This window comes from Paramormyrops kingsleyae, chromosome 2 (assembly GCF_048594095.1).
Source record: "Paramormyrops kingsleyae isolate MSU_618 chromosome 2, PKINGS_0.4, whole genome shotgun sequence".
NCBI lineage: Eukaryota > Metazoa > Chordata > Actinopteri > Osteoglossiformes > Mormyridae > Paramormyrops > Paramormyrops kingsleyae.
Window position 1 is genome coordinate 9,569,787 of NC_132798.1, and position 14,991 is coordinate 9,584,777.

Below are 14,991 nucleotides of genomic sequence, written 5' to 3' on the forward strand. Positions count from 1 at the left end.
GGGGGCAGAGTTAATTGTTGGGCACTCTTGTGTAAAATGGAGCCCTGGTTTCCGTCCTTGTAAACAAGCACTGCTGAGGTCCCGCTCGCGTTCCCTGGTATTGTTCGTATTCTGCATTGTTCGTGCATCGCGTGCCGGAGTGGCCCAGCTTCGGAACGCCGGCCCGCCGCCGGCTCCGGCTCTGTCGGGTCTGCTCCGATTCGTGTCTGGGTCGCCAGGTTGTGGCCGGCGCGCATACCGCGACTCTGAGATTACCTACAGGGCTGTTAGCGGACCTCGCTTTTGATGCTGATTTGTTGACGTTGGGTTTCCAAAGGCACCTTTTTCTGTGGGGTTTCACTTCAGCATCTAACATACAAATGAGAAGGGGGGGGGGCAGGGTGGCAGGGGGTGGTTTGGGGAAACTCGAGAGGAGCCCGTTAGGATTGCTGCAGGGTTTGTTTACCTGCAAGCTGCCTGATCTTTATACCTTGGCAGGAAAAGGTCTTGTGCAGTTTGCTTCTAGGAGTATGAAAAGACCTGTGTTTTCTGACCACTAGGGGGCACTTTTGGTTTACTGCCAGATTTGAAGATCAGCCCGCTAAGGTTTTTTAGTGTTAGTGAATGAAATTTGTTCCACAGCTGCGAACTGACAGACTTCCTTTTTTTTTCAGGAACAATGTGCAACATCAACATTGACGACTGCGCACCTAACCCCTGTCACAACGGCGGGACCTGTCTCGATGAAATCAATGGGTTCACCTGCGTGTGCCCCGAGGGCTACCACGATGCCATGTGTCTCTCTCAAATCAACGAGTGCATCAGCAACCCATGTATCCACGGATACTGCGAGGATGAGGCCAAAGGGTAAGCAGATCTGCTGTAATCTTTGCAGCTACTTGAATCGTTATTCCTGGATATAATCACGTCGCAGCAAAATGCTGGCCTCTGATTGGCTGCGCCTCCTTCCAGTTACAAGTGCATCTGTCATTCTGGCTGGAGTGGCCAGAACTGTGACATCAACAAAGATGAGTGCGAGTCCAACCCCTGCGTCAATGGTGGCACCTGCAAGGACATGACAGGCGGCTACGTGTGCACATGCCGCGTGGGGTTCAGCGGTCAGTGGCCCCCGGCTCACCCTGCCCATTACCCCCCCTCCCTCTCCAGCTAACGGTCTTCTTTCAGAATCTGTAACCCCCCCCCCACAAATCTGAACTAGGTGCTCCTTGTGTTGCAGGCCCTAACTGCCAAACGAACATAAACGAATGTGCGTCCAACCCCTGCTTGAACCAGGGTACCTGCATTGACGACGTGGCTGGATACAAGTGCAACTGCTTGCTGCCGTACACTGGTAGGTGTCCTCGCCACTCACGAGCATCTCGCGTTTGTCGTGAGAAGCAGGTGGGATGTGGGACGGGATTTCACAATCGTGTGATGGTCTGCAAGCTTCCTGTCGTGGCCCCGTGTCGTTGAGGGACCCTCTAGTTCTTGCAGTGCTGCTGGTTAGTGCCGATGATGACGTCGGCTCTGCTGGTGCTCCTGGATGTTGCCGCAGGATTTTTCCTCTTCGCTCTGTAGCTGTTAGGGAAACGGACAGCGGCGGACTAATTTTTGGAAAGAATGTGGGGGGAAAAAAAACGAAACGCTCCAAGAGGAGAGGTGAAGTGGCACTCTTGTGGAGGGGCGGGGGACGGCAGCAGGGGCCACGTCCTGTTTGCTTGCCGCCCCAAACAATGGCAGGAAGCAGCTGCACTTCCTGCTAGATCTGGGTGCAGTGGAAATATAGGCCCAATCCCAAGCTGGTCCCTACACACTCCGCCTTCGATTACGCGTTCCCGAGACCCGTCGCCATGTTGAAGTGTGTCTCAAAGCAGCAAGAGCAAAGGGGGAGTGGTGGATTATGCAACGATGGTGGCTCGCGCGATTCCACTACCACTTCCATATCCCACAATTCCTAGCGCACAGGAAACAGAACAGCGCGAAAAAAGAAAAAAAATACACAATGTCATGTTCTTGATAATGTGATAATTGGATTGTAACAGCTAGCACTGTGAAACACATAGAAAGTTACATGTTATAATTCATCGCTGCAGAAAAAAAAATTAGGAAAGCAGCTATTTGTAGCTGGTCAGTACAGATATATTTTATCGTGATCCGATAGAGAGATTTCGTGTACTTTACAAACTAGAAACCACGCGAAGAAACGTTCGTACGCAAACTCGATCAACATCACACCAGCAATAACAATTTATGTTTCATATTTGCCTGTTTTTTTCCTCTACAGATCTGATCTGGTATTTGGTACGGAAGTAATGCGTAATGTTTTATGCGTGTAAACTAAGTTAACTATGGTAGAAATTGTACAATCATCAATATGACACGTGTGCATACTTCAAATTACTCAGTCAGTGCAATAAGACGACGTAGCCGTCGTCTTCTCGCGTTAGATAAGCTTTGTGCTTTTTTTAAATAACTGATATGTCATTAAAGAAAATACAATACAGCTTCTTCATTTTGTCAAATTACTACGTAATGCATTTTCTCTTTCCGGTAAAGAGGACTGTAAAAGGCGCTGCGAGGGCAAGTCTGTCTCAAATCTTTCTTGTGACAATTTCCTTCAGTTGTAAGTGCATAGGGCGTGTTGTGAGGGTGACTCGGCAGGAGTGTGACTCGAAATGAAGGCATGTCTAGGGTATAGTTTGGGATTGGGCCTTACCTGCAAACGGCAGAGGGAAACTCAGGCTGCTTTCTGGAACTGTCTCGTGGTGCTTGTAAGACATCTGAGAGTGAATTAAGAGCAGAGCTCCAGATATAGCATCTATATAGTTCCAAGTTAATAGTCTTTAAGTGTAATAAATATAATGTATTGTTTGCCCCCCCAGGTGAGAACTGCGAGAGCTTGCTGGCTCCCTGTAACCCGAAACCCTGTAAGAATGGAGGCATGTGTCAGACATCAGAGGACTACGAGAGGTTTTCCTGCGTGTGCCCCGACGGGTGGCAAGGTGAGGGAGCGTGCTTCCGGGGCTTTCCGGAGCATGTCGTATCCCCCCTTCCCCCCCACGGCGCTGGTCTGCGGCGTGCACTGTGTCAGCTTGCCCCCCTTTTCTCCCCCAAAGGTCAAACGTGTGAGGTGGACATCAACGAGTGTGTGAAGAGCCCCTGCCGTAATGGGGCCACATGCCAGAACACTTTGGGGGGGTACCGCTGCAGCTGCAGAGCCGGCTTCACGGGACGTAACTGCGAGACGGACATCGACGACTGCAAGCCCAGTGAGTCTCGCCTCCCGCCGCTCTGTCTGCGCACCCCCCAGTCCCCCTCCGGCGCGACGCCCCATGGTCACACTGCTCACCCCATACCTGCTGTCCCCCAGACCCTTGCAGGAACGGGGGCTTCTGCAGGGACGAGGTGGACGGATTCACCTGCACCTGCCTGCCCGGCTTCCGGGGCCTCAAATGCGAGGAGGACATCAACGAGTGCGACAGCAACCCCTGCAAGAACGGCGCCAACTGCACCGACTGTGTCAACAGCTACACGTGCACCTGCCCGGCGGGTTTCAGCGGCATCCACTGCGAGAACAACACGCCCGACTGCACGGAAAGGTGCTAAAACATCACACATACTGAAGGGGGGGGTTAACATTCAGCACTTAATATCGTCATCTGTAGGGTCTGGGGTTGATTAATATCCCCATCATATGTGTGTTGGGCTCTGTGATCGATTGACGCCCCCTGTCTTGTTGCTGTGCTGCTTGCCAGGATCACCGCGACCCTGTTCTGGATGAGTCACCATGGAAGCAGCGATGAAGCGTGATGCACAGACATTAACGCTCTTTTTCGCACTTGCAGCTCCTGCTTCAATGGTGGCACGTGCGTGGATGGCATCAACGCCTTCACCTGCCTGTGCCCACCAGGCTTCATGGGCAGCTACTGCCAACATGACATCAACGAGTGTGACTCTAGGCCCTGTCTGAACGGGGGCACCTGCCAGGACACGTACGGCACGTACAAGTGCACCTGTGCGCACGGCTACACCGGGCTGAACTGCCAGGTACAGGACAGCCCTCCGACCGGACTTGGCGTCTTTGTTAACCCCCTTTCCTCTCCTCTCGTGCCTGATTTTTTCATCCGCTCCTCTCCTTCCAGAACCTGGTGCGCTGGTGTGACTCGTCACCCTGCAAGAACACGGGCACCTGCTGGCAGACGGGCACGTCGTACAGCTGCGAGTGTCAGAGCGGCTGGACGGGCCTCTACTGCGACGTGCCCAGCGTGTCCTGTGAGGTGGCGGCCAAGCGGCAAGGTAGGGTGGGTGCAGGAACAGGAGGGGGAGTCTGACAGGGAGGGGTGGGCTTATCGCTGTCAAAATAAAAGCCAAGCTGCTGCGTCCGGCCAATCAATGCGCTCCTTTCTGTGCCCTCGATTCACCTAGGCGTGGACGTAACTCACCTGTGCCGGAACTCCGGCCAGTGCCTGGATGCTGGGAACACCCATTACTGCCGATGCCAGGCCGGATACACGGGCAGTTACTGCGAGGAGCAGGTGGACGAGTGCCTCCCCAACCCCTGCCAGAACGGAGCCACCTGCACAGACTACCTGGGGGGATACTCCTGCGAGGTAACTCAGCTGCGACGTCTCCCTGGCGACGGGGGCCGGCCGGGGGCCACCCACCCCTCCCTCTCAAGGGTCCAGACTGAAATGCTTGCCTCTGCAGAATTTGGCTTCTGTGCACCTGGCTCTCTTCCCAGTCGTTGTTTCATGTCAGTCATCGATTCCTGCTGAACCCCCCCCCTCCCTCCCCCACAGTGCGTGCCAGGGTACCACGGGGCGAACTGCTCTAAGGAGATCAATGAGTGCCTCTCCCACCCCTGTCAAAACGGAGGCACATGCATCGACTTAATCAATACCTACAAGTGCTCCTGTCCCCGAGGCACACAAGGTCAGGGCTCGCTCCGCCTCACCCCCTCCCCCCTCCCCAAAACCGGCACGCTTCATTAATTAGGGCTTAATGATATTCAGCGCTCGACTGAAGTCTTTTTCGTTTGAGAATGTTAGTGTTCGTTGGGCCTTATAAGGCCTCGATTCCAAACCGCGCGCTATGATGCGGCATCTGACTGCAGCCCCGTTGTCCTCCCAGGCGTCCACTGCGAGATCAACGTGGACGACTGCACGCCCTTCGTGGAGCCGCTGACCCGCGAGCCCAAGTGCTTCAACAACGGCAAATGCGTGGACCGTGTGGGCGGCTACAGCTGCGTGTGCCCGCCGGGCTACGTGGGCGAGCGCTGCGAGGGTGATGTCAATGAGTGCCTGTCCAACCCCTGCGACCCCCGCGGCACCCAGAACTGCATCCAGCTCACCAACAACTACCACTGCGAGTGCCGCACTGGATACACAGGTAGGAGGGGAGGACTGGGCTTCCTCCGGGGCCCATCGTCATCGCCATGGGAGCACGCAGACCTTCTTGACCGGGAACGCTAACCTCTGTGCTCCTGTTGCGCCTCTCAGGCCAGCGCTGCGACACCGTGTTTGACGGCTGCCAGACCAAGCCCTGCCGCAATGGGGGCACCTGCGCCGTGGCCAGCAACACGCCCCGAGGCTTCATCTGCAAGTGCCCACCGGTGAGTCCACCCCCCCCATCCCCCTCTTGAGGGCGCCATTCCCGTCTCGCCAAAGCACCCCGTCGAGCAGGTGTCTCCTGTCCGCCTCTGCAGGGCTACAGCGGGTCCACATGCGAAAACGACGCCCGCTCATGCGGCAGCCTGCGGTGCCGGAACGGGGGCACGTGCGTCTCGGGACAGAAGAGCCCCAAGTGCCTGTGCCCGGCAGGCTTCACGGGGCCCGAGTGCCAGCACGCCACCGAGGGGCCCTGCAGCTCCAGCCCCTGCTACAACGGGGGCACATGCGAGCCAGTGGCTGAGGCGCCCTTCTACCGCTGCGTCTGCCCTGCCAATTTCAACGGGCTGCTCTGCCACATCCTGGACTACACGTTCGGGGGCGGGTTCGGGCGTGACATCACACCGCCGCCCGAGATCTCGGTCAGCTGCGAGGTCACGCAGTGCGAGGGTCGCCGCGGCAACGAAATCTGCGACAGCCTGTGCAACAACCACGCGTGCGGCTGGGATGGCGGCGACTGCTCGCTCAACTTCGACGACCCCTGGCAGAACTGCTCCGCGGCGCTGCAGTGCTGGCGCTACTTCAACGACGGCAAGTGCGACGAGCAATGCGACAACGCAGGCTGCCTCTACGATGGCTTCGACTGCCAGGACACCGAGGGCCAGTGCAAGTGAGTATGCTGATGCACCGTCTGTCCTTCTGTCTATCCATCTGTTAATCCACCTGTTTCATATGTACATCCATCCATCAGTCCATATGTCCATCCTGCCATCCGTCTGTTCACCTATCCCTCCATTTGTCCATTCATGTCTGTCTGTCCATCCATCCATCTTTCATTCATGCGTCCCTCAGCTGACCATTCCATCCATCCATCCATCCACCTTCCAGCTGACACTGGTTATTCAGCAAAGGAATAAATTAAAATGCAAATGTCCATAGCATGTATTTAAATGATGCATTGGTCATGTATGTTAATGTAGGTGTAAAACACTATATCATTTCTTATGCATGCTCTCATATATGACATTTCCATTGCTTACCTGCTTAAAGCACAGGGCACAAGGCAGGGAACACCCTTGTGAGTGGGAATCAAACCCACAACCTACAGACGAACTCATTAAATTCCCATGCTATGGTCCCCCCCCCCTCCCCAACCCACAGCCCCCTGTATGACCAGTACTGTAAGGACCACTATGCGGACGGCCACTGTGACCAGGGCTGCAACAACGCAGAGTGTGAGTGGGACGGCCTGGACTGCGCCGACAACGTGCCGGAGAAGCTGGCTGACGGCAGCCTGGTCCTGGTGGTGCACATAGCTCCGGAGCGGCTGAGGAACGACTCGGCGGCCTTCCTGCGCGAGCTCAGCCGCGTCATCCACACCAACGTGGTGTTCCGGCGCGACGCGCGGGGCAACCCCATGATCTTCCCGTACTATGGAAGCGAACACGAGCTCCGCCGCCACAAGATCAAGCGCTCGACCAACGGCTGGGGCCCCCGTGCCCCCGCGGTGTCCGGCCGTGGTGCCACACTTGGCGCCCGGCGCCGCAGGGAGCTGGATCAGATGCAGATTAAGGGGTGAGTCCACATCAGGACCCGTCTGCTCGGGCTGGCTCTACCTAAAACTCCAGAAACCCTCCTGACTCGCTGTAGTCCTAGATGTAGGTTCCGTGCTCTGACTCTCTACTGCCCCCTTCAGGTCCGTGGTGTACCTGGAGATTGACAACCGCCAGTGTTACCTGCAGTCTGACGACTGCTTCCAGAGTGCCACCGATGTGGCCGCCTTCCTTGGAGCACTGGCCTCCAGTGGCCACTTGAACGTGCCCTACATCATCGAGGCCGTTACCAGTGAGTGTTCCCCTCCCCCTCCCTCCATCTCCAAAGGGACATGGACCCCACCATGTGCCTGCTGGCCCCCTAACCCTCCCATAAAAACCTACGAAGGGGTCATCGCGTTTGCCTCCAAATGACAGTTTGTGCTAATGAAATGTACACAACGGCAGATCACTCCCACTAAATCCCCGAGTTTATGTTCAAATCCGCACGCTGCGGGCACCCAAAATAGCGAGATCTCTACGAATAAACTGCAGCAGCGCATCATCACCGACACCGCACCCCCCCATCCCCCACGAGTGGGTCTTCAGCAGCCTTCACCCCGTTGAATGTAATACCAAGACTTAATGCATCTCTAAGGGTTTAGGTGTGGAGAGTTTATCATTTCAAAATCATTAGGAGAGAAAAAAAAAAGAGGGAAAATTGATCGGGAGTGTGCTAGAAGTTGGGCCTCTTTGTTATCTTGAAAATCCTAATAAATCCTCGGTCTTTACAGCTTAAAGCGCGTGCAGTAATTTGAAGTTCATTAATCCCTGCCTTTTTTCCCTTAAAGAAGAAATGGTCTCATGGTACCCTGTTCTGAAAGGGGAGTGGGGCTCTATTTTGCCCTCCCTTTTTCTGCCAGCTCTTTTTGATGAGAAGTAGTTAGCAATTCTGATTATCAGCGAATGAGACAACCTTGTTTTACAAGCGCTCTCCTGCCTTCCGGCTGCTGCTGTCGTGTGCGCATAGACACGGGCTCCGAGCGACCGTCTCTGCTGGCACCGTGAGGCTCTTCCTCGTCCTAATCGTGCCTTTTTTAAAAAAAAAATAAAAAATCCCCCCCTTCCTGACATGCGGCTTCCCTCCACCGCAGGCGAGAACAAGACCCCGGCGTCTTCGGAGCTGTACCCAGTCTATGTGGTCTTGGCGGCCGTGGTCCTGCTGGCCTTCCTCGGCGTGGGAATGATGGTCTCCCGTAAGCGGCAGCGCGAGCATGGGCAGCTCTGGTTCCCCGAGGGGTTCAAGACCACCGAGCCCAACAAGAAAAAGAGGAGAGAACCGGTTGGGGAAGACTCCGTGGGACTCAAGTAAGTTTGTAGTCCATTCCACAGAATTGGGACGATCGTACTCTCGCATTTAAGTCTTTTATTTTTGGGTTTCGCCCTTTTGAGGAAATTGTTATGGCATGACTGTTGAGTGTTGGGTCCAGGGATTGAGGTGTCCTTCAGTTTGCGAATATGATGACAGCGATGGAAAAAATTAGGAGTTGGAACCGGCACATTAATTGACAGGAGTTAGCGAAGCGATGGGTGCGCAGGTGCCTGCGGCCGGCTTGTCGTGGGATCTCTTCTGTCGGTCGTCTGGCTTCTGCCAGCGAGCCGGAAGGAGACTAACGGGAATTTCCCCCGGGTTTCCGGATTTGGTAACAGGCCACTGAAGAACTCCTTAGACGTGTCCCTGATGGACGACAACCTGAACGAGTGGGAAGACGAGGCAATGTCAGACACCAAGCGTTTCAGGGTAAGTCAGCCGCTGCCGCCTTGACGGGAAAAGCTGTTTAGCGTTTATAACATTTATTTGCATTTATTTAATGTACTGCACTGCTGGCGGTACCTCGCGACCCAAGACCGCTTGTTCTAGTGACGTGACAATAAAAGTGATTTGATTTGATTTTGATTTGATTTGAAACAAAATAATCGATATGTTAAACTTGGAAAACAAAAATGTTGGTTGTTTTCACGAGGCATAACTATACTGTGGTATTATGGTAAATGACAACAAAATGTTAGGACACCTGCCCGTTGGCTTAGATGCTCTGTGAACTGGGAGATAGGAGTGGTTGTTTGGGATTTTGCATGTTTTTATTAGAGAAGAGGTATTTGATTCAGCGATGTTATGATTTATCATTATTTATTATTATTATTATTTCCAGGTGGATCATGTGTCCGTCTTGGGTTAAAAAGAAGTGCATTCATGAAGAGCTTTCAGCCTGAGTTGCTTCAGCGTGGTTTGGCTGGCATTGCGTGATATATATCTCTTTATTTTTAGTTTGAGGCTGCGATGCTGGACTTAGATGACCAGACCGATCACCGGCAGTGGACCCAGCAGCACCTGGATGCGGCAGATCTGCGCAATCCATCCATGGCACCCACACCCCCACAGGGCGAGATGGAAAACGACTGTATGGATGTCAACGTCCGTGGTCCAGGTATGCAGACTTACACATCTGTATTTAGCTCTCAATACCGCTGCTCAGCTCCATCCACTGAGCAGCCTCTTAAACCTGCTGGTTAGATCCTTTATAAATGTCCCCCAGAACAGTGCAGTAGTCAGTCTGTCTTAATCCAGTATTCACTGTGGGAGCTCATGCTTGCTTTTATAGATTTGCAGTCATAGTGCTGTGGTTTTTTTTAGTGTGTGTATGGTTACTGACATACTTGAGGTGCCATCTGTCTGTTGTCATTCAACTGACATGTTATGTAGAATGATTCTGTTTGAATTAATGTGATGGATAACAGCAGCGTGTTTTTCCTTCTCTCATGGGGCAGTCAATCATAAAAACAGCTCTGGAAAAAATTAATTGACCACAGCAAAATATTCAGTTTCACCTGTTTCTCAGTTTGTGGTTGTGCGTCTGTGTAAAATATACATTTTTTTTGCAAACTCCAGCCTGGCTCATCCCTGCTTCTCACTGATGAAGGGCTTCTTCCTTGCTTTGTGGGTCTTCAGTCCTGTTTCTAGGAGCCTGATATGAACTGTCCTAGCAGTGCACTTCACACCTGCACTTAATGTTTCCCATTCCATTTGAAGGTCACTTGAGGTCATCTTCCAATTCATGAGAAACTGTTGGATAAGTTGACAGTCATCTCTGGCATTAGAGAGTCACTTCTGACCTCTACCTGGCTGGTTTTTGGTCATTCCCAGTGTCTCCTGCTTCACCTTGTTCTTCTGTGCTGCTGTCTTAGAAACTTTGAGCCTGGAAGCAGCCTGCAGTTTAGCTTTCTGCCAGCAGAACCAGGATTAGACCAGGATTTAAAAATGCAGATTTGTAAAAAAAAATATAGAGTAGTCTCAATTTTTTCCAGAGCTATACAATGCCGAAATATTCTTTCTATCAAAAAATAACGCCGAATGCCCTGAAAAAGAATTTAAGAGAAATCAGAATCCTCTATCTGCAGATTTTGACGTGCTTGAGTTGAAAGAGTCCAGCGGATCTGGGAATTACTTCTGCTTTTGAAGTGCAGGAGCGCGTGTGAGGAAGGCAGAGCCGTGTCTCAAAGACCGTAATTCCCGGTTTTTTGGCAGCCCGGGTTGGGTGGGGCCCAGGCTGGATCCTTCGGCTCCTTGGCTTTTTAAAAGTGCCTCAGATATCGAGCTTGATCGGAATACCATTATTGGAGAGGTCTGTGTTTACTCCGAGGCAAAGAAATGTTAAATCCTTCCTTCGATTAGTTTGTTCCTTTTTTGTTTTTGATCCTCCCAGCACTTCAAGATTGAACTGTACCGCACTGGGGCTGATTTCTGTGTGTGTGTGTGTGCGTGTGTTTAATTTTTCCTTCATTTCTGTTAACCCTCCCTCTCCTGCATCCCCTGCAGATGGCTTCACGCCCCTGATGATCGCGTCCTGCAGCGGCGGCGGCCTTGAGACCGGCAACAGCGAAGAGGAGGAGGACGCGTCTGCCAACGTCATCTCGGACTTCATCTACCAGGGGGCCAACCTCCACAACCAGACGGATCGCACGGGCGAGACGGCGCTGCACCTCGCGGCCCGCTATGCCCGCTCCGATGCCGCCAAGCGCCTCCTGGAGGCTAGCGCGGATGCCAACGTTCAGGACAATATGGGCCGGACCCCCCTGCATGCCGCTGTGGCCGCGGACGCACAGGGAGTCTTCCAGGTGCTGCTCGCTTGTAACCCAACCATAGGTTCATTATCGGTCTTCCTGTGCTGTCATGTGACCGGTGCTGACTAACATCTACCATGCTGCCGTCTGTAGATTCTGATCCGAAATCGGGCCACAGACCTGGATGCCCGCATGCACGACGGAACCACCCCACTCATCCTGGCAGCCCGTCTGGCCGTGGAAGGCATGGTGGAGGAGCTCATCAACTGCCACGCCGACGTCAACGCGATCGACGACTTCGGTACGGACGTTCCGCTTTTGGTCTCCATTGACTCTCATCCGATTAATCTCGGCGCATCTTTGGCTCAATTTCCGTCACATTAATCCGTCCCTTTTTTGCCACCAGGAAAATCTGCCTTGCACTGGGCAGCTGCAGTGAACAATGTGGACGCCGCTGTGGTCTTGCTGAAGAATGGCGCCAACAAGGACATGCAAAATAACAAGGTGAGTCACCAGTCATTCATCTCAGAACCGTGGGGTGTGGCGCGTACCCTGCGCACGGCTCCAACTATTTGCGTACTTTGTTCCAGGAAGAGACGCCTCTCTTCCTCGCCGCCCGGGAAGGAAGCTACGAGACCGCCAAAGTCTTGCTGGAACACTTTGCCAACCGGGAGATCGCCGACCACGTGGACCGGCTGCCTCGAGACATTGCGCAGGAGCGCATGCACCACGATATCGTGCGGCTCCTGGATGAGCACAGCCTGGTCAGGAGCCCCGCTATGCACAGCGGCCCCATGAGCGCCACGCTCTCCCCGGCGCTCTGCTCCCCCAACGACTACCTGGGAGGCAGCATGAAAACCTCGAGCCAGGGCAAGAAGGCGCGCAAGCCCGGCGCCAAGGGCGTGTGCGGCAAGGACAGCAAGGACATGAAGGCCAGGAAGAAGAAGATCCAGGACGGGAAGTGCAGCTTGCTGGACAGCTCTGCCGTGCTCTCGCCCGTGGACTCCCTGGAGTCTCCACATGGATACATGTCTGACGTCGCTTCCCCACCCATGATGAACTCCCCCTTCCAGCAGTCTCCCATGTCCCTCAGCCACCTCCAGGGCATGCCTGACATCGGCGTCAGTCACCCGGTCATGGCGGGCAAGCAGGACCTGGCTCAAATGCAGTTTGACCTGGTGCCGCCCCGTCTGTCCCACCTACCAGTGTCTAGTCCCAGCAGTTCTGGCTCCATGACGATGGCAATGGGCGGGGCAGGTGGTGCCATGAACAGCCAGTGCGATTGGCTCTCCAGGATGCACGCTGGTCTAAGCCAGCAGGCAGTCTTCAACTCCATGCGTGGAGCAGGAGGAGGGCAGCACGGCATGGTGCCCCCGCTGCGTGGAGACCGTCCCACCACCACGCTCTCTCCGATGATGGGCTACCAGGGCATGCAGAACAGCCACCTGACAACGCAGACTCACCTCATGCAGGTGCAGCAGATGGCACCGGTGCAGCAGAACCTGCAGCAGCTGCAGCAGAGTCTTCAGCTCCAGCACCAGAACTCCAACACTGCCACTGGTGGCCACATCATCAGCCAGAATTTTATCAGCAGTGACCTGAGCAGCTCAGACCTACAGCCCGTGTCGGGCAGCAGTTTGCCCGTCCACACCATCCTGCCCCAGGAAGCACAGATGCTGCCCTCATCGCTCGGCCAGACCATGGCCAGCACGCAGTTCCTCACTCCACCTTCTCAGCACAGCTACTCCACCCCAATGGACAATACCCCTAGTCATCAGATACAGGTGCCTGATCACCCATTCCTGACGCCCTCCCCTGGATCCCCTGACCAATGGTCAAGCTCCTCCCCGCATTCCAATATGTCTGATTGGTCAGAAGGCATCTCCAGTCCTCCAACCAGCATGCAGTCACAGATTGGACTTGTTCCAGACCAGTTTAAATAGATTGGACACGTCTAAGCCTGACCAAGTTGAACATTTTAATTACATAGAAATGTGTAAATCCCTTTTTATTTTTTTTAAGATACTGTTCAAGCAAATGGACAACTTGCAAGAAAGATGACTAAGAAAGGATACTTTTATAATATATTATACTAACAGTGGTAAGAGTTGTCGTCATCCATTTCTTATTTATTTATAACTATTTATAATTGTTGTTTGCTAAAATATTGGGTGCTGAAGTGTCAGGCTCAGACCAAGGTAGAAAATGTGAAAAATTTCAGGTTTGTGTAATTATTTGGTTTAATTTTATTTCTGTAGTAAAAGGAGAAAATCCCGATGATCAATAGACTGTTATTTATTTCTCTTTATAAATTTTTGTTTTTATGATTTTTTTAAAAAAATTCATGCTTTTATTTTTTTAAACATTGTATATAACGTTGATAAGATTTCAGTATTATTGGCTTTTTGTGTTCAACAAATACAGAGCTGTTTTAAAAGAACCACAAAAATAGGCTGTACAAACTGTGACTGTATGTTTTTTCTCATATTCACAATGTGTCAGTTTCTCGGGGTCAGTGCACTGAGGTCATCCAGATCTAATACACAAGGTGATTGGCTGTTGATAACCAGGTGACCAGGTTGATAGCCAGCCATCCCCTTGGAAAGAAGCCCTTAGGCTGAGAACTGTGGGAGGTTGTCCAGACCTGGCTGTATCCAAGTAGCATGTTTGAATTACTGCTGTATGTGAGTGGATGCTCGGAAACATGTTGAAGTGTATAATAATGTACATTTTGTTACATGCAGGGTTTTGTTTCAGAAATCTTAAGTCTTAAGCATGTCACGCCAGTTGGAGATGTCACAATGCTTATTTACGTATTGTTAAAATAATTCGTATAGAACATGTATGTTACTCAGTATTACTGAGACCTAAATATGAATCTACTGAAATTTGTGAATTTGCAGGGGTCAACTGAAGTACCTATGTAAAAAAAGATGTGGTTTTATGAATTATTTATTGAAATGTTTTGAAATCTGCTTACTAGAGTAGCTTATTTTCATTTAATTGGTCATTTTGGGGGAGGGGGTTATTTTGTAGTGGGCCAGACAGATCGTTTTGTCAGTACACTGACCCGCTGTGAAGAGCTTTGGGTGATGTTGGTTCTTACTGTTGATGTTTTATAAACCAAGATGTAGAAAAATCTGTGTAATGGGTTTAAACACTTTGCTGCCGATGTTCAGATTTGTAGTTTGCAAAAGACTATTTTCCGTAATTTGTACAACATTTGTTTCTTAATACAATAAAGAAGGCTACTTAATGTCTGTTTGACTCACTGGCACTTGCGATCTGCCCTTCAGTCCAAAAGTAAAGGACCAAACTAAAAAGCTGCTTTTTGTTACTTTTACCTTATGAATAATAAGAACTGGACTGTAGTAGCATTAAGGTCCCAGGGTCACCAGCTCTCACACATCTGGTGTGACGCTCACGCTTTCAGTCTCTCACACTCACACAAGACATCTTACAGCGAATCTATATTATTCCATTATAAATGCAAAATTAGCTACATCAAAAGCGTAGTTTGCAAACCCTACAGACTATTTACAGGGTAATAAAACTGTAACATAGGCCTACATATAAATGTGTGTGCATTTGTGTGCAGACTTGTCTTGAACTGAAAATCTCATTCCAGCAAGCTGACCAAAGTTGGCAGCCCTAAAGTCCACACACACAAAAGTAAGGACACAGGTACTGGGCAGAAATGGAAATCATGATTCTTTCCACTGAATCTTTCTGGCTCGTTAACCCAGACGTGT

General features: G+C 51.8%; 1 protein-coding gene across 2 annotated transcripts in view; it reads left to right on the forward strand.

Annotated features, from left to right (window-relative positions):
* The window catches only part of LOC111833720 (notch receptor 1), a 28,142-nt gene extending 13,643 nt beyond the window's left edge, over window positions 1–14,499 (forward strand). For both annotated transcript variants that reach the window (XM_023792280.2, XM_072705103.1), the window contains exons 13-34: window positions 654–846; window positions 952–1,097; window positions 1,217–1,330; window positions 2,862–2,981; window positions 3,096–3,248; window positions 3,350–3,578; window positions 3,825–4,026; window positions 4,122–4,275; window positions 4,405–4,589; window positions 4,779–4,911; window positions 5,110–5,367; window positions 5,478–5,590; window positions 5,684–6,255; window positions 6,747–7,160; window positions 7,282–7,430; window positions 8,272–8,485; window positions 8,828–8,918; window positions 9,447–9,606; window positions 10,995–11,293; window positions 11,393–11,540; window positions 11,646–11,743; window positions 11,830–14,499. In XM_023792280.2, coding sequence (XP_023648048.1) covers window positions 654–846; window positions 952–1,097; window positions 1,217–1,330; window positions 2,862–2,981; window positions 3,096–3,248; window positions 3,350–3,578; window positions 3,825–4,026; window positions 4,122–4,275; window positions 4,405–4,589; window positions 4,779–4,911; window positions 5,110–5,367; window positions 5,478–5,590; window positions 5,684–6,255; window positions 6,747–7,160; window positions 7,282–7,430; window positions 8,272–8,485; window positions 8,828–8,918; window positions 9,447–9,606; window positions 10,995–11,293; window positions 11,393–11,540; window positions 11,646–11,743; window positions 11,830–13,182 — 5,498 coding nt within the window. In that variant the 3' untranslated portion in view covers window positions 13,183–14,499. The remainder of the gene's footprint in view (window positions 1–653; window positions 847–951; window positions 1,098–1,216; window positions 1,331–2,861; window positions 2,982–3,095; window positions 3,249–3,349; window positions 3,579–3,824; window positions 4,027–4,121; window positions 4,276–4,404; window positions 4,590–4,778; window positions 4,912–5,109; window positions 5,368–5,477; window positions 5,591–5,683; window positions 6,256–6,746; window positions 7,161–7,281; window positions 7,431–8,271; window positions 8,486–8,827; window positions 8,919–9,446; window positions 9,607–10,994; window positions 11,294–11,392; window positions 11,541–11,645; window positions 11,744–11,829) is intronic.
* Window positions 14,500–14,991: the final 492 nt, after the last annotated feature.